The sequence below is a fragment of the Catharus ustulatus genome, chromosome 1 (assembly GCF_009819885.2).
Source record: "Catharus ustulatus isolate bCatUst1 chromosome 1, bCatUst1.pri.v2, whole genome shotgun sequence".
Taxonomy (NCBI): domain Eukaryota; kingdom Metazoa; phylum Chordata; class Aves; order Passeriformes; family Turdidae; genus Catharus; species Catharus ustulatus.
In genome coordinates this window covers 73,331,950-73,356,587 of record NC_046221.1, presented here as the reverse complement: position 1 = coordinate 73,356,587, position 24,638 = coordinate 73,331,950, and the positions used below count along the sequence as shown (strand labels likewise).

At 43.9% G+C, this 24,638-nt stretch overlaps 2 protein-coding genes across 3 annotated transcripts; both read left to right on the top strand.

Annotated features, from left to right (window-relative positions):
• The first annotated feature begins 1,611 nt into the window (after positions 1-1,611).
• LOC116992149 (heterochromatin-associated protein MENT-like) lies at positions 1,612-14,122 on the top strand. The gene is made up of 8 exons (XM_033051436.1): positions 1,612-1,660; positions 3,049-3,271; positions 4,312-4,383; positions 5,815-5,952; positions 9,096-9,213; positions 9,959-10,101; positions 12,135-12,302; positions 13,151-14,122. Exons 2-8 carry the CDS (start codon positions 3,104-3,106, stop codon positions 13,550-13,552), a joined length of 1,209 nt encoding a protein of 402 aa, XP_032907327.1. The 5' UTR covers positions 1,612-1,660; positions 3,049-3,103; the 3' UTR covers positions 13,553-14,122.
• Positions 14,123-14,429: 307 nt separating this feature from the next.
• Positions 14,430-24,303, top strand: LOC116992165 (serpin B6-like). Of its 2 annotated transcripts, none has more exons than XM_033051481.2 (8): positions 14,430-14,607; positions 16,756-16,850; positions 17,242-17,419; positions 18,297-18,434; positions 19,049-19,166; positions 19,403-19,545; positions 21,140-21,307; positions 23,015-24,303. In XM_033051481.2, exons 3-8 carry the CDS (start codon positions 17,252-17,254, stop codon positions 23,417-23,419), a joined length of 1,140 nt encoding a protein of 379 aa, XP_032907372.1. In that variant the 5' UTR covers positions 14,430-14,607; positions 16,756-16,850; positions 17,242-17,251; the 3' UTR covers positions 23,420-24,303. The 2 variants fall into 2 exon arrangements, with proteins under 2 accessions (XP_032907372.1, XP_032907363.1); XM_033051472.2 differs by having other exon boundaries at positions 16,756-16,864.
• Positions 24,304-24,638: the final 335 nt, after the last annotated feature.

Genomic DNA, 24,638 nt, shown 5'->3' with positions numbered 1-24,638 from the left:
TGCAGTGAAACCTTGTTTTTATCATTTTATCTGCATCAATTCACTATCTTGTCTCACTGTTTACATCTGGCATTGCAAAACCAAGAGCACTTCTTTGGCTAATGCGGTCTCTTATGAAACAGGATCTTGCAGCAGCTGGTACATACCACAAAGAGTGTCTACACAGTTTGGGAACCCTTTCTTAATTTTCCTGTATTTTTGGCCAACCTTTGTACTTTGTAGTACCACTAAACTGCTTGGGGGCTTTTCTTCTATGAATTTATCTAAAATTCCAACAACAGCAGATTAAGATACACAGCAGAAATATTTCTTAGGCTCATAAGTAAATATAACAATGCCTAATACATTTCTGAAGCAAGGAAATAAGATGAACATTCAAGGCACAAAAATTGCACTTAAAAGGTATGAAGAAAGTGAGGCACACACGTCTCTCTTGAAACCTTGCATGCCATATGTAGAAGTCAGATTTGAAGCATACAGAAGCACTAAAATATAATCCTTGTTCCAAACACAAACTTCATACTGATGCTTTTTCCATATAGTTGAGAGCACACAGGTAATTTGTTGACATGTGCCATACTGGTGGGCAGGGGTCATTCTTTACTAAGGTTGAATGGAGCAGAGAAGACAGATAATGACCACAAATGAAATTTAGCAATACAGTTTAATCTGAATTACACAGATTAAGATCAGAATTACACTGGTTTAAAATAAAACATTTGTGTATGTCTTAGATTACACCTTTAATGATACCCAGTTTTATGCATTCTTCTGTTTCTGCTCCCTAATCTTATACAGCAGTTTCAGTAAAACAAATAATTACAAGGAGAGCTTCTGAGCAGCTTTGCAGTTTTTGGTGGATGATTCAAACTCCCTAAATCCATCAGAGAGGGATAATAAGCTCAGTACAATGCAGGGCCTGTAGGTATCTAAAGCACCTTCAGTGACTTTGCTAGGGGCAGAAGTCTTTCAAAACAACATCCACCATTTCAAATGAGCTCAGCATTCTTATTTCATCACTTATTTTAGGTGACTGTGTAAAATACCTTCTGAACTTTCTTTGTGATCTGTTTTCTGAAACAGAAGAACAAAAATGCAAAATATCCTTGTACAAAATAAGGGCTTTATGTGACCTGAGGTCAACAAGTATTCAGATGATTCCACTCTCAAATTTAACCACAAGGTGAATGAGATTAACAGTCTATTTCAATATTTCCTTTCAGCTATACTTTTGAGATCCGTTTCTATTAACTTCCCCAGTTGGCAGAGTATAAAGAAAAGGAGGCAGTAAAATGACATCAGCAATCAGTTGGCAATCCAGTGTGGTTGAATTATTTTCTGCAATTCCTGCATTTTTGTGGGCCAAACTCCAAGATTGTGGAGGACACCTGTAGGGAACTGGAATACTGGCCTTCATGTTCCAGGACATAGCCCAGTAACAGTGATCTTGAATTGAGGAGGTCTCTAAGTTCTGAAAACAAGTGATAGAGAGAAGAACTAGGAATAAATGAGGAAACATACACATTTAATACCAGAAGAGGATGTAGATAAGAAAAGGGAGGTGCAAACATTTCTACATTTCCAAATGTAGTCATTGCCCCACAGACGCCACAGACTCTGACTGAAGACAGATCTTAACTCTTTTCTCTCAGGATTTCAGGTAATTAGAATAACTAGCTTTTATTTGAAAGTTTTAAAAATTCATTCAAAATTCTTTGGAACTCAGTGGTTAAATGATGGCACAAAAGTCAGGTGATGGAAGATTTTTTTTATTACAAAATATAGCCCTTAGGAAAACCCTGTACCAAGGCACAGTAGACAGAATGCAGACTGAGGTTGGGCAAAACCTACAGAGCCTGGGAGGGCAGAAGGTTTCCTGGCCTGTAGGAAGGATGCCTTAATCACCAGGGAGTATCAGCATCTCCAGGAACAGCAGTAAGATATGTGATTTGAAGGATTTCTTAGGTAAGTAAGAACTAGGCTGCATGGCATTCACCTCTGAAACACTCCTGGGAATGCTTCAAAGCTGTTGCAGAGCTCTAGGTAGGTTTTAAAAACAGAACTTGAGGACCTCAGAGGCTCCAGGCATCCCTGACACTTCATGGGAGCTGCTTGCTTTACGGACTGCAGTTTTTAAGTTAACCTCATAAATTGTTGGTGAAGATGGATTTAAATGCCCAGTTGCTGTTGTTGATCTAATGCTTACATTTTATTTAATGCCATCTTACACTGACTTTACGAAATGTTTTATTAGCCTTTATGTTGATGAAGACAATGAAAATTTCTGAGTTTGTCCTAATATTTATCAAGGTATTAGGTGGACCAAAAAATACTTTGCTCTAGACCCATGTATGGAAAATCTGTTTAATCCTGGGGTTGTGGTTATTTGTTTTCTTTGGTTTTGTCCTGTAAAAGTATACTTAGGAAAAGAAGCAGAAGAAGGATAGAAAATATGCAGGTTAAACCAGCAGGAAACCAGAGAAAATTTGTTGTTGGTTAAAAGAGGAACTATTTGGGGTTGTATGAACTTTCTTGAAAAACAGAAATTAGCAAATCCAGCTACAGCTTCCAAATATGGGTTTACCTACACCAAGAATGTGTAACAATCTGTCTCTCTAGTAGCCTTCAGGATATATGCAGTGAATCACCTGAACTCAGCTTTTTTTACAGCAGAAAGTAATATCACAGGAAGTTTAAACAAATAGTAAAATCCCAAAGCAGCACAGTGAGAAATTATTCTGTTTCACTCTCTCAGAATTGAAGAATAACTCTATGAAAACTACAGAAAGACCAAATAAGTTTTTGAAACAAATCTGAACTCTGAAAACATTTCTAGCTAAAATTGTACTCAACTGATGAAAAACAAATAAACCTGGCAAGGTCAATGAAAGTGATGAGGAAGGAAATAATAATGCAGGTCTTAGAAAGAAACCTACTAGCTGACTGTATTTAGTCTGTGCAGTATTTTACCCAGGGATATCTTCAGACTGTTTTTGAGAGGTGCAGGCAATCTCCCCAAAGCAGGCAGCTTTTGTTTTTATTTTTAAGGAGTGAAGAGACAATCACCACCTCTCTCTGACACGAATTTGTCTCAAGTGTACCAATGGAAACTCCCTCAGTGTCAACCAACAGCTTCACTCTCGATCTTTACAAAAAGCTGAATGAAACTTCCAAAGGCCAAAACATTTTCTTTTCTCCTTGGAGTATTGCAACTGCTCTTGCCATGGTCCACCTGGGCGCAAAAGGTGACACTGCAACCCAGATGGCTGAGGTAAGCTCTGAAATAAGCCATGTACCACCTTACAGGGGGTTCCTCCCTAAATGGCACTGTTATTCTACCTATGGAGAACAGTAAGGAACAACATGGGAGGACAGTGGTCTGCAATGCCGACAGCATGGGTGGGGGTCTTTTCTGTACCAACATTATAGCAGATCACTTACACTTTATTTCCAAGATCTCTGCTCTTCACCAACCCTACATTTAGCTTACACTTACAGTTCACAGAGTATTGCAAGTGGTCTACCAAGGAGAAGTTATTGACATTAAAGGCTACTGTTGGTCTTGCTTGGAGTTCTCCATTCCATTTTAACTGCCCTCTGAACAGAATAATTAACCAAATATAGAGCTCAAAAAGTGATGGAGAGACACCTTTATTAAAAGAAAAAACGGCACTACAATATGCTAGAGAAAGGATATTTGGAGATAATCTCTTGAACAAGATATCACTGCTTCTAGACCTCAGCTGGTTCTGGCAGCAGAATATCTGCTTTCTCATACTGGATACAGATGTTAGCAAGCTCTCTGAACATGTGTTTGGCTGCACAGGAGAAGCAGGGATCTTTGTGATACAGTTAGTCCATAAAAATGATAATTCTTCCATGAATAATGGAGATATGTGAGTATTGAAAATATCAGAGAGTCATAGAATATACTGAGTTGTAAGGAACCCATTAAGGATTATTAAGTTCATTCCTGGCCCTGCGCAGGACACCACAAGAGTCACACCATGTGCCTGAGAGCGTAATCCAAACACTTCTTGAACTCTGTCAGGTTTGGTGCTGTGGCCACCTCCCTGGGGAACCTGTTCCAGTTACAATACTGATCTATTATTAAGCAGTCCATGTGGTCAAAGTCTATATAGTAATGATACAGTTACAGAGATTTAATCAAGAGTAGGGTCTTGTCCTCAATAACTTCATTGGGCATGACTGGTGAATTACTGTAGAAAACTAAGATACTTAGCACCCCTTGGGCATATTAATCTCAAACAAACAAGCTGTCTTTATGAACATTTATTATCATCATCACAGGTACTTCGTTTTAACCAGACTGCAAGAGAGACAACAAGGCCTTCTCCAGCAAGACCAAAGAAAAGAAAGATGGTATTTATTACAACAAAAGACTCTGAGATAAAAATCTCTGAGAATGGGATAGTCCAATGCAACCACTGCTTTAGGCTTTTAACATTCTACTTGTTTTCAGTCTGTTATCTACTGTCTCAGCTCAGTAAGAGCTATATACAGAAAAAGTGAATAAGCAGGTAATAAAACTGTAAAACTCATTAATTCAGTCTTTCAAAAGCAAAACTTAGAGACTATCAGTATTTTGATTGGCCATAATACTGTCTCACTTGGTTTTAGCTGGGCTGTGGAAATATCAAAAAATCATTGGTCCTAATATGCTTTGGACAATTCCATTTCTTACCACCTTCAGGTTGGTTGGGTTTTTTTTTCCCTGTAGAGATAAACAGGTACTGCATTCATACCTGACTCCCAGTAAAGTCCCTTCCTTCTTTTGTATGCACAGACACATCAGGCAGACAAAACTCCCCTTTAAGGTAATGTGTGTTGACTCACCCTTGCTCATCTGCTCCCCAGAGACTTGCCAGCAGGAAAAAGGGCCAAGACCTTTTTCATCAAATAACTCCCTAACCACTGAAAAGTATTAAACTCAAACAAGCCATGTTTTTTTTTCAGCATAGAATCTAAAAGACAGCTGGAAAGAAATTAAATTAGACTGACTTCTCTCCTTTGATGGGGTGAGATGGTTCTTCAAGATGAATCACTGCACTCACTGCATTCATTTTAGCAACTCACTGACTTCTTAAATTGTAGCGAAGTCTGTCTAATCTTTTCCTTCAGGAATTTCCCCCTGTTGCCTCTGTTCCTATCCCACTGAAAATCTTAGCCTCTGCTATCCTGTGTCCTGTGGCTACAAAATTTTTCCCTAGGTGTCCTTCCTGTCAGCCCATGTCTCAGCATGAGTAAGAAAAGATCATAGCAAGGAATGACAGACAACTCACCCTAAGTCAGTGGCAGAGATGCTTGGTGTCTCATGTGCAGGGCACAGTACATGACATGGGGGAGGACACTGCATACAGACAGCTGGCAGGTAGCAGCTCATTCTTCCATTTACAACGCAACAGCTGGCAACAGCTGGCAAGCAACCTCATCCTCCCTAAAACCATCAACACTGACACCCAGAACAAGCTCTCTCCAAAATCCAAACAGCAACAGAAAACACCCGTGTGAAACATGGAAAATTTGAATAACTGGTAAGTCCGTGCCCTGATATTTGTTTCTGTGAGGTTAGAACACCCCAAATGCCTACAAAGCACTAAATAAATCAATTATTGCCCAAGAGGTAGGAACCCATTTATTTAATTATACACAATGCTGCAAACATGCAACATATGCAAAAAACAGTTTCACTCCCTGAAACTTCTTTTTAATTAAAACAATATGAATGATTTAAATAAACATAGCAGGTGCAACAGAAAAAAAAAAAACTATTAATTGGTGTCTCTTTTCAAGGATCCTGAGCATGAGGGAGCAGAAAACATCCACTCTGGCTTCAAAAAGCTCCTGTCTGACATCAACAAACGCAGAACCACTTACTTGCTGAAGAGTGCCAACCGACTGTATGAGGAAAAGACCTACCCATTATTGCCTGTGAGTTGAACATCTTTACTTGGGAATATGTTGACATTAAGAGTAATTCTCAATAGAGAGGATTAAAAAAAATTCCAAATGATTGCACTGGGGTTTGAGTGAGAACATGAGGACAGCCATAGAAGGCTAGTCTTCGACAGGCAAGAGGTCCATCTGTTTTCAGTTAGGCAAGTGCATGAGAAAAATGTGTAGTGATTCTCCAGAATCTGCTGTGGCTGCCAACTGATCTGCAGCTCAGGGACTTCTTGAACCAGAAGGCATTCTACTTATGACTCTGATGAGCTATTGTTTCAGGACTTTGCACACTTGTCTTTTGAATCTACTTTAGCTCTCAGTACCAGGATTTTCACAGCTGAGATATAAACTGCAGGAAGCCCTTGTGCTTTTTGAGCTTGCTGCCTGTTGGCATCGCTGTTGGTTCATTTCTGCTCTGAAGGACATTTCTCCACATCTCTGGTCACCCTCATCCCCTGTGTCTGTATCTTTTATACTGCAGCATTTCTGAGACTGGGGAGGCCACAGCTGCATTGTGAACCCAGACAGTAGACACACTATAGTATTATAAAGTGCCATTATAAAAATTTCTTCTTTGTTGCCTACTTTTTTATTCATAGTTCTTATATTTTTATTTGCATTTTTTGCCATAATTAGGCAGATTTTTTTCCTGTACCTGTCCATTACAACTTCCATACTTCATTCCTAAACCATAACAGTCACTTTCTGTATCTTACACTTTACTGGATCACCTATAAATATGTTAATATATATCAATGTACACAACTAGGCTTTGGTTTTATAGAAAAAATACTGTAGCACAGATTGCCAGTACATATATCCCTGGGGTGCTCCAGCAGTAATAACCCTTCACTGTGAATTTTTTCCTCCTTTTCTTGGTTTCCAGTCTTTTAAACAAATGAGACCTATTTCTGTAGTCCCATGGATGCTCAGCTTTTGGTGACAAGTCCTAAAAAATGTGTTTCAGTAACCCAAAATTACTGTAATGGTTCAGCCCTTTTACCTATATGCTTACTAACACCTTCAGAAAACTCCAATAGATTTGTGATTTTGGATTTCCCATTACAAAATGTTGTTGGCACTCCTCCAGTAAGTCACTGTTAACCCATACACCCACTACACCCATTCTATTCATTTGCCCCACACTGACTCATGAGTTTGTAATTACAGTAGTTTCACGAATACAAGCCGCACGGATTATAAGCCGCACCCCCGGTGCCTCGACAATGTTGCTGTCTTTGTCAATAGATAAGCCGCACCCCGAATATTAGCCGCACTTTCGTTCGTCGCGAGAATCCGTGCGCAGCTTTCACAAATTGGCCAATTAGTAACAGGATCGCGGCATAGCGGGCTTTACTGGCTCGGGGCGGGGCCAGGAAGGCTCGGCCCGCTCATGGTTGCCGACGGGGCCGGGTGGCCCAGCTCAGCGCCACGGCTCGGCGGGGCTGGCCGGGTGGTGCTGCCGCCGCCGCCGGGCTCGCTGGCCCCCCTCTCCCGTCAGCACCGCCCCGCTGCCGCGTTCGCTCGCCCGGCTGGCAGGGCTGCCGCCGCCGGGCTCGCCGCCCGCCCCGCTGCCGCTTTCGCTCGCCCTGCGCCGCGCCTCGCGAGCGCCGCGCCCGCCCCGCCCCGCGGCGCTTTCGCTCGCCGAGCGGCGCTTTCGCGACGAGCGGCGACGCTTTCGCGGCGAGCGGCGGCGCTTTCGCGGCGACGCTTTCGCGGCAAGCGGCGGCGCTTTCGCGGCGAGCGGCGGCGCTTTTGCGAGCGGCGCTTTCGCGGCGAGCGGCGGCGCTTTCGCGGCGGCGCTTTCGCGGCGAGCGGCGCTTTCGCGAGCGCCGCTTTCGCTCGCCCCGCCGGCAGGGCTGCCGCCGCCGCCACCAGGCTCGCCGGCCGCCCCCTCCCGTCTGCACCGCCGCCGCGTTTCCTCGCCCTGGCCGGCACTGCAGGCCCCCACACTGCCGGGCTCCCCCACGCTGCTGGCCCCGATTCTGCTGGACTTCCCCCGCTGCCAGGCAGCCCCACCCGCCGGCCTTCCTGCTTCTGCCATGCTCCCCTGCACTGCTAGCCCCAGTTCTCCCGGGCTCCCCCGCCATGCTGGCTCAGGCTCTGCCGCCCTCCCTGCCCCGCCCTGCTGGCTCAGGCTCTGCCGCCCGCCCCCACACTGCTGGCCCCGCCTCTGCCAGGCTTTCCCACCTCTGCCGGGGCCGGCCGGGCTCCAGCTTGGCTTGGGGCTGCCGCGGGCTCTCACTTCCGTGTTGGCAGCTTTTAGAATTTTGTTAATAGATTAGCCGCCCCGGAATATTAGCCGCACTTCCGGGTTTCCACCAAAATTTTGGTCAAATTGGTGCGGCTTGTATTCGTGAAATTACTGTACCTGTATCTCTGAAATCTTTTTAAAACTGATGCTGCATTAATCATCTTCCAGGTCCTTGGAAGGGGGTTTTAAATGAGATTACTGTTCTCTTGATTTTGGAGTTTTTTTTCCTGAGTAATTAGCAATTTGTCCTTCTGAATGTGTATTGCTCATTTTCTCCATAATCTCATGTGCATTTGCTTTACAGAGAATCGAGGGAATTTCCTGTTGGGAATCTCCATGAATGATTTCACAGCAGACAGCAATGGAAACATTAATTCTGTTTTTCTGTCATGATTTTATTCTACCAGAATATTCCTTATTCTACCAGAACATTCCTTTTATTGTCCTCACAAATTTTTGGCAGGTTCCTCACCTCTGAAGGAAAAAGCCTGTGTTTGATTTTATATGAGCCTATTCTTCCATCTTGTACTGAACATTACTTCATCAAGCAGGGGAAAAAAGCATTTAAATTACACAAAAAAAGTCATTTTGAGAAATTAAAAAAATTGCAAAGGTTTCACGGATGTTTCAAAATCAAAAATTTCCACCTCTGATTTCAAACGCAAAAATTTGAAGTACCAGTTTTCTTGAGACTGAAGTTTGATCAGTCCTTAATATTTAGAATATAATGTATCAGACCTTATTATAAAGGTTACTGCATGTGTTTTTAATTATGTATTAGCAGACTGTATAATCTGTTAAACTGATTATTACTAACATTTTTATAGCTCAAATTTAACTAAGCAAGCACACTTTCTTTAATCCTATCTTTCAGGAGTTCTTACAACTCATTACACGCTATTACAATGCAAAGCCACAAGCTGTAAACTTCAAGAGAGCTGCAGAACAAGTCAGAGCACAAATCAATTCATGGGTAGAAAACAGAACTGAGAGTAAGTATCACTCTGATGGCTTTTTTCTTGTCTAACTTTCAATTATTTTGTATTTCCACATTTATTGCTCTTGCAGCCAAGATCCATAAAATGTGGAAACTCAGGGCAGGGAGTTGATGAGCAAAGTACAGCTAAATAGTCTGAAGAATGCCTCTTTCCATCCTAACTGCTGCTCCTTACAAGGTCCTTCCCTCAATTCTTTATGCTCTCTGAATCATTGCTGTTCAAAGGGATGCACAGGTAGATACTGTATGGCTACACAGTGATTAGTGAGGGTTTTACTTCTGCATTCTTCAGCTGCTTGCAACCAACTTCACAGAACATCCAAGCTATTCTGCTTTATCCACTTTCCAGTGCCATTTATTACCAAAACTCCAATAATATGATTTTTAAAAGAACAGAGAATTCATAGAATGGTTTAGGTTGGTAGGGACCTTAAGGATCATCTCATTCCAATCCCCCTGCCATGGACAGGGATATCTTCCACTAGACCAGGTTGCTCAAAGCCCCATCCAACCTGGCCTTGAACATTTGTAGGGATGGGGCATTCACAACTTCTCTGGACAAAGGATACAAAAATACTTCAAAGGTTATTTTTACCACATGTACAATGTAAAAATGTACAGTAAAAAACTTCCCAAATGCAAACATTTTTGAAGGAGAGGTAGGCACAGTCAAGGAACAATTAAAATTGGCAAGTTATGCAGTCACACTGGAATAACAGTCACTTTGTCTGATTTTGAAGGGAAAATACAGAGTCTGCTGCCTGCAGGATCTCTCCATTCTCGCACTGTGTTGGTCTTAGTAAATGCCATTTATTTCAAAGGAAAGTGGGAAAAGAAATTTTTGGAGAAAAATACTTCTGAGATGCCCTTCAGAATAAGCAAGGTAAAGTCCTTGTCAATATGCTTGTTGTATGTCAATATACTTCACCTGTATTTCATATGCCACTGCAACACTACTTATAGCTGAGAAAGTGGTATAAACTCAGGCAGAATACCAACTGTGAAAACAACTCAGCATTGTCTTATTTATGCATATCCATGTAAACTGGATTTTTAATTTATAACTCCTCAGTATCATAATACTTGGGAACAGTTAGAGTTAATTTTTAAAAAAAGTAAGCTAAGCAGGTTAAGGAAATTAGCTTAAGGACAAGAAGAAATTTCTCTAAGCACCAGTTTCAAACAGGACCAGGTTGCTTTTGAGAGCAATGTTTACACACCTAGAGCTTACTTCTGCTCTTGGGACACTGACATAATGGGATCTCATCCAACTGTTCTTCCCATACGCACCCTGGGTGTTGCATCAAACCTATCAGGGAATTTTCACAGGGTTTGTCATTTTAGTTGAGTTCATGAGGCTGATTTATTCAGATCATCTATTCATTGAGCTAACAGCATTTAAATGATCATGCACTAACAATTCCCAGTAGCTGACTGCACGCATATTTTTGGACTGTGTCAAAAGCAAGTAAAACCCATTGTCAATGGAAACAAACATTTTGTTTGACATAGATTAAGGGTGCTAATACCTTTTGTATGCCAGACAATGTGAAACAATTGATGTGACTGTGTACCCGAAACCTACTATGCTACGTGTGCAGTTTTAGGATCCATCACAGCAGTTGGTTGTGGTGGGTGACCTTGGTGGCCACTAGGTGCCCACCAAGACTCCCTATCACTGCCCCTTCTCAACAGGATAGGGAGAGAAAAATAGGATGAAAAGGTCAGGGGTCAGGGAAATAACAGGGAGAGCATTTACCAATTGCCATCATGGGAAGAACAGGCTCAACTTCAAGAAATTAATTTATTACCACTTCTCAGAGTAAGTTAGTGAGAAGTAAATGAAACATAAAGTACCTCTCCCTCACCCCTCCCTTCCTCCCAGGCTCAACTTCACTTGTGACTCATCTGTGCCCCAATGCAGTGCAGGGGACTGGGAATGGGCTGAGGTAGTCAGCTCATTGCATGTTGTCTCTACAGCTCCCTCCTCCTCCTCACACTTTTCCTCTGCTCAAGTGTAGAATCCTATCCATGGGACAAAGTCCTTCACATCCAATGTGGGTCCTTCCCACAGTCTGCAGTTTTCCAAGAACTCCTCCAGTGTGAGTCCACTGCAGGGTCACAGGTGATGCCAGAAAACCTGCTCCTGAGAGTGCTGCTTTCCACAGCATCACAGGTTCTGCCAGAAGCCTGCTCCAGTAGGGTTGCAGGGTGGATATTTGCACCACCTTTGTCTTCACCATGGGCTGCAGGGGAATCTCAGCTCCAAGGCCTGGAGCACCTTCTCCACCTCCTTCCTCACTGATCTAGGTGTCTTCAGAGCAGTTTGTCCACACCATCTCACTCGGCTCTCCCAGCTGCTTTTGTGCAGCAGTTTTTATACTTTGTTAAGTATGCAATCACAGAGGCACTACCAATGTCACTGACTGCCTCAGATTTGGACAGTAACAGGTCCATCTTGCAGCCAGCTGAAACCGGTTCTGCCTGACAGAGGCATCTTCTGATGTCTTCACAGAAGCCATCCCTGCAGTTTCCCCACCACCATTCAAACCAAATACACTGGTGCCAGTGAGGGTTTAATTCACAGGGTGAATAGGAAGGCCTGAAAAGAGAGTTTATCAACCTCTTCCTACAAAGGAGTTATCACAGCTAACTCCCTTATTTTAAATTTAGAAATACATTGCATGGGATTGAGTGAGTTGGTATTTAGCTTGTGTTTTTATGCTAATTTTTAATAAAGATCTCAAAGATGCTGAAAAGTCTTTGAGAAGTTTTTGATGTGATACTGTCTATCAAAAAGGGTTCTGGATATCCAGATACTGCAGAATCTTATACTTCTTTCCAGTTCAATGAAGCAAGTAAATTTCATCATCCTTTTAATGTGTAAGGTAATTTTTATGTCCAATTTTTTTCCAGACCAAGACTAAACCAGTACAGATGATGTTTTTGAAAGACACATTTTTCATACTCCATGAAACCACCATGAAATTCAGAATCATTGAGCTGCCATATGTGAAAAATGAACTCAGCATGTTCGTTCTCCTACCAGATGACATCAGTGATAACACTACTGGCCTGGAGCTGGTAAAGCTGACCTACTGTTGCATCACACACATTAGAGTAACAGAAACAGATGAAAAGAGTGAGGAAGAACAAGCTTCAAAATCACAGCAGAATAGCGCTAATGTGATCATACTTTGTTTCAGAAACTGTAACCCCATGATTTTCAGCCTAGGATTCAGGACATGTGGTAACATTGCAAACATAGCACATCTAAAACCTATGTCCACACAACTGTCTTTTTTTTGCCTATTGCCAAAAGCAAGGATCATCTCTGAATCACAATGCCCTAGAGGTATCTTCTCCGGAAGGCTGCATTTATTCATTTTTATGTCATCTTCAGCCTGGATTTCCAGCTGATAGTTTGTGGTGGGGTTTCTCAAACTAGGTGCTGACTACTGCCCTGACCCAGAAGGTGTCAACAGCAACTCCTGACTATGCCAGGATCAGTTTCAGATTCTACAGAGAGCAGGGCAAATATTTTTATTTGTACCTCAGTTCCCATGCATCCCATTTATTTATCACTACTTAGATGAAATTCATCCACATACACACACATCAAGCACCTATTATTATTGTTACAAGTGATACATTACAAAAAAAAAGCAATGTTTTTCACACCAGAGAAAAAAAATTATAAACCACTTTGAGGCTTCAGACCTACACCTTGCCACCTTTAAGAAAATTAAAAGGAGTATAAGTTACTCAGCACTTTGTAGGATCGTGCCCTGTAAATATGATGCACATTCTATCTGTAGTCTCTGCTGGTAGTTGGGTCATCTTGTATATATGTTCTTGATGAGCATTAAGACTGTGCATGTCTTGTCTCTGTCCTTCACATTCCAAATGTTTCCTTCCTCAACTCGTTGCAGGTGGAAAGAGAGCTGACGTATGAGAAATTGGCTGAATGGACCAAATCAGACAATATGATGAAAGCTGAAGTGGATCTGTACCTGCCCAAGCTGAAGGTGGAAGAGAATTATGACCTTAAATCCCCTCTGAGCAGCATGGGGATACAAAATGCTTTTGACCCAAGTCAGGCTGATTTCACAGGGATGTCAGTGAAGAAGGATCTTTTCATCTCACAAGTTATTCACAAAGCTTTTGTGGAAGTCAATGAAGAAGGTACTGAGGCAGCAGCTGCCACAGCTGTCTTGATGATGAGATCAAGAGTCCCAACAATGACTTTCAAAGCTGACCACCCTTTTCTCTTCTTCATCAGACACAATAAATCACAAACCATCCTCTTCTTCGGCAAGTTTTGCTCACCCTAGTCAGTAAATCCTTGCGCTGCAAAGCAAGAGACGCTTGTTAGCGCAGAGGCCAACCCCACACCTGAAGCTCTCTCTACCGGGGGAGTGGGAATTGAACCCCTTCTTCATCAGACCACACACCCTGGTGCCTGAGGCACAGCTCCTCCAATGCCTCCTTCCTAAGCTGAAGGGACAACCACGGCAGTGCCGCGGGGAGTGTGTGAAGCCTTGCGCCCACAGAGCAATCCTGGCTGTCGTTCGGATCAGGCCGTCATGGGTAGCTCTGTCCTCACCATGATAAGCTGCAGCATTTCTACCTCTCCCACTCACAGCGCTGTGCACAAATATATTTTACCAAAGGCTTTCTCCTCACCCTCTTAACGAGGGCTGCTTATCCTGATGTGGTCCTAGCATGTCATCCCAGCCTGCAGCAGTCAGGCCCAGCTCCTGTGTTTTAGCCCTAGACTAAGCCCTTGAGTTATTACTGTAGGCAGATCCTCCCAGTCTTCACCCTGTGGCCATCCCCTTGCTTTGCTTCCACATCTCAGCTGCAAGTCTTCATCAGCTCCCAATAAACCTCATGTTGCTCCACAGATTCCTTCTAATAAAATAAAAAAAAAAAAAATACACCTCTCTAAGGACTATTTGCCTCACTGAGACCCCCAGGAATGCGAGGAAGAGTTAAGCCCGTACGGTGTCTGGCTACAGCAACAGAGCGATTTGGCTCAAAGCAATCCTCGCTTCAGAAATAAGTAACAGTAACTTAAAAGAAGCCTAATGGACCGGGGTGTTTTCTGCCAGCTCGGCCACGAGAGGGAGGCAGAGGCGGAGAAACACGGGCCGCGGCCGGCGGAGCTGCAAGGGGAGGGGAGGGGAGGGGCGGGGCGGCTTCCAGGACTCCCTGAGGCGGGGGGGCCGCCATTTTGCCGGGAGGGGGACGCGCCTGCCCATTCCCGGCGGCCGAGGGTGAAGCGCCTGAGCCTCCGGCTAGATCCCGGGAGGGGCCGGGCTCCTGTCCCTTCTCTCTGCTCTGCTCTGCTCCGCTTCCGGGAGCAGGGAGCGCGGCGGCAGGCGGGGTGAGTGCGGCGGCACTTACTGTGCTGTGGCCGCTGTTGCGTTGTCCTGAAGGTGTTCTACGGGAAACCTGCGCCTGTGTTTTTAAGGGATTTCTTGTTTGGCGGTTTTTTTATTTTTGTTATTTTTAATTTTTTAAGAAGCAGAGCTGAATGGCGTTGCTTTTACTGTATTTTGTCTTGACGTTCTCTAAATACTGCTGCTTCCTGGCAGCCGGAGCCGCGGCGGTGCGGCTGGAGCGCTTCTTGTGGGAGCGCCAGGAGCACCGCGGGAATGCGCGGCCGGGACGTCTCCCGCCGGACCAAGGCCGGGGCGGGGGCGGAAGAGGAGCTCCTCGCTCCAGGCAGGGCCTAACCTCTGGGATTTTGTGCCTCAGCTTGCTGGGACAGTGTCAGACTCGTTCCTGCCCCTCCCCGCCCCTGCGGAGGCACAGGGGTCAGGAGCAGGGTCATGTTGTTCCCTCCGCCCCTAGGAGAGCTGCGATGCTGAGAGCCATCTCCAGGAGCTGTTCGCGGTCTCTCCCTGCAAGTGTTTTAACATTGCTCCCAACTCTCCAAATCCTAAATTAAGCGTTTTCCCTCAAGGAAGCCTGCTTTGATTCAGTGGGTGGGAAAAGGGGGTGTCGGTGTCACAGCCAGAGCTTTGTGGAGATTGACACGGCATGGTGCTCATTGCCCTGAGTTCCCTCGGGGCTGACTTTGAAGGACTCAACTTGAGACTCCTGTGATGTAGCTGACACAACATTGGGAATTATTCTTGTTTGCTGAACACTGAACCACGTTGTAGTTTTGGTGGGAAGAAAGTTTATCTCTCGGGCCATGGTCTGGAGGAGAGCTGCACCATGCTCTGGTTTCCCCATGGCAAGGCCCTGCAGTGGCTGTGTGCTGATACATCTACACACAGCCTTTCTGTCCACAAAGGCTGGCCTGAAGCATGGGTGTCCACTGCTGAGAATATATGCTTCGAATTCAAATGAGTGGTAGGAACACAAAACATCCGCAGATGTGTCTCACTGCTGGCCTGCCGAGCATGGGGAGAACTGAGTGAAGAATGAGTTGACTGACAAATATGTACTTGTATCATGAGGGTTTTTTGTTCCTTAAAGTGCGGTCATCGTGTACGGTCTCCAAAAGTGTGGATTCTACATTGTGAATTGTCTCTGATGAGAGGGGTGTGCATAGTTATGTTGCTACTCATAAGCTGCAGTGAAAGCGTAGTTGACTGTGGAGATGTAACTCCTAGCCTTGTGTCCTGGCTGTTGAATATTATTTGTGATTTGGTTAAATGCCCCTGATTTACAGGCAAGCAAATAGTGCCAATTGCATCCTTTTATCTGTAAATTCTTGCCTGTCATGGAAGCCCTACAGACACTTTCAAGAAAATAACTGCCTGCTGCTGTTGCTATTCCTGTATGGTTTTGACCCAGAGATCAAAAAAACCTTATTACTAGCAATCTGCAGATACTGGGACAGTAGGAAAATTCTTGGGCTTCATTGTTATCAATGTGAACCCTATGTGTCTCCTCTTCATGCTGTGCGGTGCATAAATTACTCATTGAGACACAATTGGAGAATTGTTTCCATGTAAGCATGCTTGTTCTTTGATTATATTTTTTTTAAGTTATCAAAAAAGAGAACTAGGATAAAATTGCCACTGTTTATAGTGGCAGTTAAAGCTGCTAACAAGAAATTTTCTTGGGTGGAAAAGCATGCATGTGGAAACTTGCTCGTTTGAATTCTCTGTCTAAGATAATGAATGAGTAGTATGAATTAGGTGGTGGTTTTGTATTTGGTAGCAACATGTCAACACTAGGCCCTGCCTAAAGGGAAGAACAAAACACAGAGATAGTAAAAATTATCAGCATTCATCTTACGATGACTTATGATACTTATCTGTGGTTAACTCAGTGTTCTAGTACTTATTGCTCACTTAATAGGTGTGGTGCTTAATCTCAGATTCACTCCCTATAGCAGATGTATATAGAGTATGACAGGCACTGAGTTTATGATTGTATGCGTTGCTGAGTTGCAGGCAATAAAATGGAACCAAAATGAACTTTGATTTTTCTCTTTGTTATACAACAGGAAATTGCAGTCACCTGTCATGCTGGCATCATAAATTTTTTTTCTTTCCTTTTTTTCTCTTATAAGCCAAGTTACTCTGCCGACTCCTTCCAGCCCAGCTGGCAGGTTCAAAACCCAGCGTGCACACGTAGAAGCAAGCTGCAGGTACCACTGAAGGTCTGGTGAGTTACAGAAGGTAAGAGTTGGAAATTCCATCATTCTGATGTCTGACTTTGGCTCTGGCTGCCGTACAAAGGCAAATCCTTTTCTGTGTGAAGTCAAGAGAAACTTGTTTCAGGAAGTCCTGAGCAAATTACTGTTGTGCCTGATCACCTCAAAAGGTGTCACACTGTGTAAGTGTGGGATTGAAATCCAGTAGCAGAGTCAAAATCACTGAAATAATTCAAATGTGTAGAATGGGATCTCAGGTGCTTATGGCACCAAATCAGCCTCAGGTGATCATTTTCCAACCTTTGCTGCCTAGTTTACCCTGGGAAGTGTAGAAGGTAGAAATAAAACTGTTTTGTATTCAAATGAATTTGATCCATTCTTGTTCTGTGTTTTATGTGCCAGGCTCAGAAACATGGAAAGCCTGTGTGCAGCAAACACCACTTTTGCACTGGAGCTGTTAAGAAAGCTGTGTGAGAAGAAAAGTGGACAGAATGTGTTCTTTTCACCATTTAGTATTTCTTCTGCTTTGTCTATGGTTTTGCTGGGTTCCAGAGGTAGCACTGAAGCCCAAATACAAAAGGTAGGTCAAAATTAAGTGAGTGGATGGCATTTGATATGAGCCAGAAATGTGTCTTACAGTCTATGATGGGCACTTGTGCTAATTACCACTGAAGTGTGGGAGAGCAGAGCTCTTCCTCTGGAGAATCAATTTTCCTTACTTTTGAAGGGGGAGATCTCTTCATTATGAAATGAAGAGGTTCATGTTTTTTTGTGTGTGTGGTTTTGTTTGGTTTTGGACTTTTTGGGTTTTTTTGTGGTTTTAAGACAGATCTTCTTTAATATTTAGTTGAAAGGTATGTGTTGTTTTGGTTTTTTCTTTTAGTTGGCTTGAGCAGTCTCTACTACGTAAAATAACATCTTCTCCTTCCTTGCTTGGGAGTAATAGCAGCCAATATATGTTATCAAAATGTGACCAGACACATAAAAAGAGTTCGACATTCATCAAACTCTTTGCATGGTTTACACTTCTTTGTTTTAAACTCGCTCAGGTACTAGATAGTGCTTGGCATGTGATTTAAATATGACGTGACAATATTAAGTGCAGAATCAGTCATCTAGGTTTGGATGTTTGGGTCTTTTGCAAAGTTGAAGAGGAGTAAGAACATTAAAAACGTTTGGTTTTTTTTAACATTTACTATTAATAAAAGTTTCTAAAAAATTATGTTGTTACTATAGTTGGAGATACTCAGAATCTCTCTGGAAACAATCTTGGACTACGGGTTGTACAAAGTTTGGGCCGAGCTTTGTAGCAGATTGTCCCCAGAGGTTCCTTCCCACCTGAGGCATTCTGTGATCCTGTAGCACTTGGCGTGAGGGAAGGAAAATCAGGACTGGAGACTCTGCTGCTCCTGAACTTATTATTTGTACAAGCACTGAGGATGTTGGTCTTTGTGCAGGTGCTTTCTCTGAACAATGCCCAGGATGCTCACAATGGCTATCAATCCCTTCTGTCTGAAATTAATGATCCAAACACCAAATACATCCTGAGAACTGCAAACCGACTCTATGGAGAAAAGACATTCGAATTTCTTGCAGTAAGTGGCCATTAAATTAGTGACATTTCTTAGGACAATGTACACGCTGCCTCTTTCCTCTGGAGGTGAATGTGAGGCTTTAGGGTTTGCCTTCCAACATTTCTGGACTGAAAGCCAGGAGTGCAATTGATTCATACAGAGCCTGGTGTGTGAATTTGGTGGACAGTCTCATTCAAATAACCTGTGATATGAATGTGGCAAAGCAGGATAAAATCCATCAGTCTTTACACTTGAGGGATCTGTTCCATTCATATATTTGGCTGTGGGACAAATGATTGATGCATCTCTTAGTAAAAGTCTGATAAACAAACATAAAAAATAACATATTATGTCCCTGAAGCATAAAATAAAAACAAGGAAAAAATAGCCATATAATTTTCAATGAATTTATGTAATGTTTTAGTACAGTGCATAAGCCATTTGACTTAATAACAATTCCTAGTTCAAAGAAGTGGTAAATATCCTAGTAGGAACTCTTCAGCCAGAACTTCAATGGCTCTGTATGAAGATGGGGGAGAAAAGCAGGCAGATTTCCTTGGGGATTGCAAGAATTGTCTGTGATGGAATGAGAGTAAAAGCTCTTGCTGAAAATGTGTTGTGAATGTCCCTGTCAGTCATTTGTAGAGTCAAGTCAGAAATCCTACCATGCTGGCCTAGAACAGATGGACTTCCTGCATGCTTGGGAGGATGCCAGGAAACAAATCAATGGCTGGGTAGAGGAAAGGACTGAAGGTGAGTGCTTTGCCAAGTGCCCAGTTGTGTTTAATGGCAGCCATGGTTTGGGTGAACACCTACTTGAGGATGTAGGATTGTGAATTCAAACCACTGAAACTTCAAGCTGTTGCTGTGTCTGGTACATAATTCTCTTCTCTATTGTGTATTAAATGCACAGTATGTAATATTTTGGATAATAATTAGATTCATGTCAGCCTATTAAATAATGTGGGTATTTTCTTTGTATCCTTAAGGTAAAATTCAGAACCTGTTGGCAGAGGGGATTCTGAATTCTCTGACCAGACTTGTGTTGGTGAATGCCATCTATTTCAAAGGCAACTGGGAAGAGCAGTTCAACAAAGAGAGCACCAGAGAAAGGCCATTCCAAATTAATAAGGTATGATGTGCTAAAATGCTGACAATACACTGTTAGGTGGACGTAGTCTGAAATGACCACCTTCAAGAAGGAACTAAACTTTTCCGTCAAGGTTACCTTGGATGGGCTGTATTAGATTCTTTATACTCCCTTCCTGTCCTAGGAACACTGCCTTTCTGGGTTCCTGTGAACTTTCACATAAATACTAGAACCTTTCATATAGCACAAAGACAGGTGTGAAAACTTGTGAATTTAGATCTTCTTCAGTCAGAGCTTCCTTGCTGCATTTCTGCCTGTGAGCCGCTCCAAAATAAATGGAAACAAATGTACTTTGAAGAGCTATGTTCTCTGCAGTCTTGTTTTTAGAAGTAGATCAGTGTTGTTGAGGAAGACTTGGCCCCTGGCAGCCATGGGCAGCCATGGCTGCTCCTCAGGATCTCTTGCAGCTCTGGGTTGGCCTCCAGAAGTTTTTAACAAGAATTGGTTATGTACCTTCCTTAACTCAGCTGCTTGGAAGCAACCATTGTGGAAAATTGAAACCCTCATGCCTGTCTGGAAACTGTCCCTCTCTGCAGTGGTGAAATAAATCCAAGACCACTTTTTAGTGCCACTAGCATTTTTAAGTAAGGGAGTCTTGCTGCTCATCCCATACTCTCTAAAATAGCACTTCAGAGACTTTTGGGCTGACTCAGTTCCTGACACCTTGTCCTCAGTGAGCAATTGGAAATCTGAGGTGTAAGCTGAAATCTTAAGCTTGTTATTTTACATTCTGTACAGTAACACAGAGTTACTTTGACATCCCAGGAAGATTTCCAACATCCTGTGAAATTATTTCTGTGACCCTTGCATTTCTTATGACTCACTGGATGACTTTCTACTGCTGTACTTTCTACTTTCTACTGTGGCTTCTGCTTATCGATCCTTTTTATGTGTCATTGCTGCTGCAAAATAATTTCTGCCATATTCTGTCTGGGCATTATTCCAATGTACATTACTTTAATAACAAAAAGCTACTTATGAGACAATCTCATGAATGGAAGTGAGAAAGCAATGAAACTAAGAAGAAGGAAAATAATGATGTAAACTATAGTAACTGATGCTCCATATGAATATGAAGGAGAATGAAAATGACAATAAAATCTCTCCCCTTCATTCAATCCTTGTGACTTTTAAGAATTCAAAGAATACTCTAACTTTCTTGATAATTTTAGTATATACATTTTAAAATATTTTAAGTCTTGGTTATAGCACTTGGAACCACTTGGACTAAAAATACATACATTGAAATTACGTAATCATTTATGTTGAAGAACAATGCCCCTGCTTGTTACTAGCTCACTTTAGTGTTTGTTACTAGTTCTTAAGTGAAAAAAAGGGCGAGGACACGTATTTGCTGTAAAGGAATCTTCACAGACATTTCTACATTAGTAATTAAAAATTAAATCTCAGAATTCTTAGCTATTTACAAAGGACAGTGTGATGTCTGTGCTCTGTGGTGTGTGATGAGTTCTCTTTGGTCAAATCCTAAAAGGCCCTGAGTAACTTGCTGCCTGCTTTGTAAGCTGAGAGCAGCAGAGTTGCTCTGAACTAACTGTTGGCATCTCTTGATTTCTAGAATGAAACCAGACCTGTGCAGATGATGTTCAAGGAGGCACATTTTAACATGACCTACATTGGAGACTTCCAGACCAAAATCCTTGAGCTGCCCTATGTGGGTAATGAACTGAGCATGATCATCCTGCTCCCTGATGCAATCCAGGATGGATCCACAGGCTTGGAAAGAGTAAGTTGTTGAGCTGAGTGCAAAGCCAGCCTGAATCCTTCCAGGGAAGAAAGTCTGATAGTGCAGAGAGACGTGCAGTTCAGTTCCAGAGCAATGGTGTCGCTGGTGCTCAGGGCCAGCAGAAATGTCCCTCTCCTCCCTGTCCCCAAAGTGACTGCCCCCCTATGTCAGTGCTGCTCAGGCTGCGTGCTGCTCCCTTAGGCAGAGGCTCTGGAGGAAGAGCTGGCCCTGCTCAGGAGCAGAGGTCAGCTGTGGTTGTGGTGAAGGCACAGTATGGTGATGATGGAATGTGGAGAGGGGGATTTTGGGAGGGCTCTTTGGAAGTCCTGTGGCTTGTTCTACAGATCTTGTGTGCTGAGCAGGTGGCAGGGAGTGTGTGGCTCACTGCCTGGAAAGAGGCTGACAGGAAAGGCAGGATCTCTTTTTGGTGAGGGTAACAAACAAGTTTGAGCTCTTTGGCACTCTGGACAAGGAGTTTATTGATGAAGTTTTCTAAGACTGACTGCAAAGGGCATTTCTGAGCACCCTGTTTTCATGATGCTACTGACTGATATAAAGGATGAACCTTTGGAAAAGAGTTTGAAAAACTGGGTTTGGTTTCTTTGTATTCTTGTTAGCTGTTCTTCTGTGTCTTTCTTTCCCTTAAAAAATGCTGAACAATTTAACATTGTTCTGTTGAAGTAAACTTTACATGGAGGGGATTACAGTAAATTCACGAATACAAGCCGCACTGAGTATAAGCCGCATCTCTGGGTGTTGGCAAACATTTCGGTTTTTGTCCATAGATAAGCCGCACCCGAATATAAGCCGCTCTGTCGTTCGCAGCGAGGACCCGCGTGCAATTAGTAACAGAACCGCGGGAGGGCGGGGTTTACTGGCTGAGCTAAGGCTGTGCAGGCTCGGCCCGCTAGGGGCCGCTGACGGGGCCAGGTGGCCCAGCCCGGTGCTGCCGCTCGGGGCCACCCCCCGCTGCCACTGGGCTCGGTCACCCCGGGTCGGCGCTGCCCCGCGGTGGCAGGCAGGGATGGAGCTTCCCCCGCTCCTGCGGCGGCGGGCGGGGACGGAGCTTTCCCGCGCCCGTGGTGCCGGCGGCGGGTGTGGACAAAGCACCCCGCCTCCTCCCCGGGCCGCGGCAATGGCTGCGCGGGGCTCCCGTCGGCTCCCGGAGCCGCGGCAATGGCGGCCCCCCCCCCCCTCCTCCCCTGGTCTGCGGCAGAGGAGGGAAGAAGAGAGCTCTCCCGCCTCTCTCCCCGCCCCCCGTGCTGCCTGCAGGGAGTCAGGGCAACACAGTAACACTGTAACAATTGCGAAATGCCGGCTTTTACTGGCAGGTGCTTGGCTCGGCACTCTGGCTGGCACGTCTGGGGTTGTAAATGTCAGAAAATTATTAACAGATTAGCCGCCCCCGACTATTAGCCGCACTTCCGGGTTTCCACCAAAATTTTTGTCAAATTGCTGCGGCTTGTATTTGTGAAATTACTGTAATCTCTAAGGTACCTACCAAAAAAAATTTGGTAATGATCTTAATGGGGGCAGTATTCTCAAGTGACAGCTATAACTTGCAGTTTTTGCCTGAGACACACTAAACAGGTTAAAAAAATATGTGTTTTATGCATTATGCAAAAAAAACATATAATCACTTCTTTTGCTTGTGCAACACAGACTCAATTCTCATTGTAATTAAGTAAATTTGGGATTTTTCTTCAGCTGGAAAGAGAACTCACATATGACAAGCTAATAGATTGGATCAATCCTGAAATGATGGACTCTACAAATGTGAGGGTGTCTTTACCAAGATTTAAATTGGAAGAAAGTTATGATCTGAAGCCCCTTCTGAGCAGCATGGGAATGCCTGATGCATTTGACTTAGGGAAGGCAGACTTCTCAGGAATCTCATCTGGCAACGAGCTGGTGCTCTCTGAAGTGGTTCACAAGTCCTTTGTTGAAGTCAATGAAGAGGGCACTGAAGCAGCTGCTGCCACAGCTGCAGTGATGATGATGCGCTGTGCACTGAGAGTTCCGGATTTCACTGCTGATCATCCTTTCCTCTTCTTCATCCGGCACAACAAAACTCGCAGCATTTTGTTCTGCGGCAGATTTTGCTGTCCCTAAGGAGCAGATACCTTGGCAGCATAGGTGCCATCACACAATAAATTTACATTTCCCTAGAACTAGGTGACTTCTTTTGCACTAATTTTCTCTTTCAGCTGTGCCTGAACCCTCTTGTGTAGTCTTGATCTTGGACTTGGCAGGAATAACAGAGCTGCTTAGGCACACAGAGCACCTGCCATGTCCAAGCCCTCCTGAACCTGGGTGCCGAGGTCTCCAGGTTCTGGCTGACACAGGAACCATCCCACTTGCTCTGTGAGTGCTGCTTCTGTGCTTGACTTCAGTTCTGGTGTCCAGCAGGCATGGTCAGGCAGTGAGAGCCCGTGGGAGAGGAGAAGTTACTTTTGCTTGTGACAGGGCTGGGACACATTTGTAGGTTCCCTCCCCTTTTATCTTGCAGTCTCATCCATTTAGTGCCTGGATACATTGCCTGAAGCTGAAAGGAGTTTATGGCAGCCTGTTCCAGGTATTGCTGAGCATCCTTTGTGCATTTGTATCTTCCACTAGTAACTGGAAAATCGCTTAGGGAAAAATCTGAATCAAAGTATGCTTTTGTACCAGATGTCCCTGTGAGGTATTTCTGGGGCAAGTGCCTTTGTTTCATCTTCCCAGGACTCCTGGGTTTATTCCCTGTCACCTGGTTCTGATCCTTTAACAGAGAATGTAACAGAAGTGCATGCATGGTACCTATGCAATATTTCAAAGACAAAGCCTTGATTTTTTTTTTTGTTTTGTAACTGTTATATGTTTACCCTATTAATATTTTCTTAGACACCATAGTTCACCTGTAAATTACCAAAGACTCAGCTGCAACAGCTTTTCTTACATTGGGATGTGTTTAATGGGTCCCGTTCCTGGAATAATAAAAGAAGTGCAATGGCTGCATGGGTCTGTTTGTCCTTCTTCAATCGTAAACGATACACGTACTGTTCAGTGTGTGGCAGGAGGAAAACAAAGCCTTGTGTCAGAGCCCCGCGGGTTCGGTGTCGCTGTCCCCGCGGTTGCCGCCGGCCGGGCAGGGGCGCGGCCAAGCCTCGGCTGCGCTGGGGCTGCGCGGGGCGGGAGGGGACCGGGGCAGCCTCCGCCCTGTCCCCGCCCTCGGGGCGTCCTTCGGCAATGGGGCGGCATCGGGAGGAAAGGCGGAAATGTTTCCTCGGCTGCCGAAATCGCAGCGCTTGTCGGGCAGCGTGAGGTGCGGGCTGTAAAGGGCTTTGGGTGCAGG

Bases quoted from the DNA above. Each gene is read 5' to 3' on its own strand.
- LOC116992149 (XM_033051436.1), top strand. From the start codon at position 3,104: ATGGAAACTCCCTCAGTGTCAACCAACAGCTTCACTCTCGATCTTTAC. The intron at 3,272-4,311 runs GTAAGCTCTGAA...TCATCATCACAG, and splicing joins CTGCAACCCAGATGGCTGAG to GTACTTCGTTTTAACCAGAC. The intron at 9,214-9,958 runs GTAAGTATCACT...CTGATTTTGAAG, and splicing joins GGTAGAAAACAGAACTGAGA to GGAAAATACAGAGTCTGCTG.
- LOC116992165 (XM_033051481.2), top strand. From the start codon at position 17,252: ATGGAAAGCCTGTGTGCAGCAAACACCACTTTTGCACTGGAGCTGTTA. The intron at 18,435-19,048 runs GTAAGTGGCCAT...TGTCCCTGTCAG, and splicing joins AGACATTCGAATTTCTTGCA to TCATTTGTAGAGTCAAGTCA. The intron at 19,167-19,402 runs GTGAGTGCTTTG...TGTATCCTTAAG, and splicing joins GGTAGAGGAAAGGACTGAAG to GTAAAATTCAGAACCTGTTG.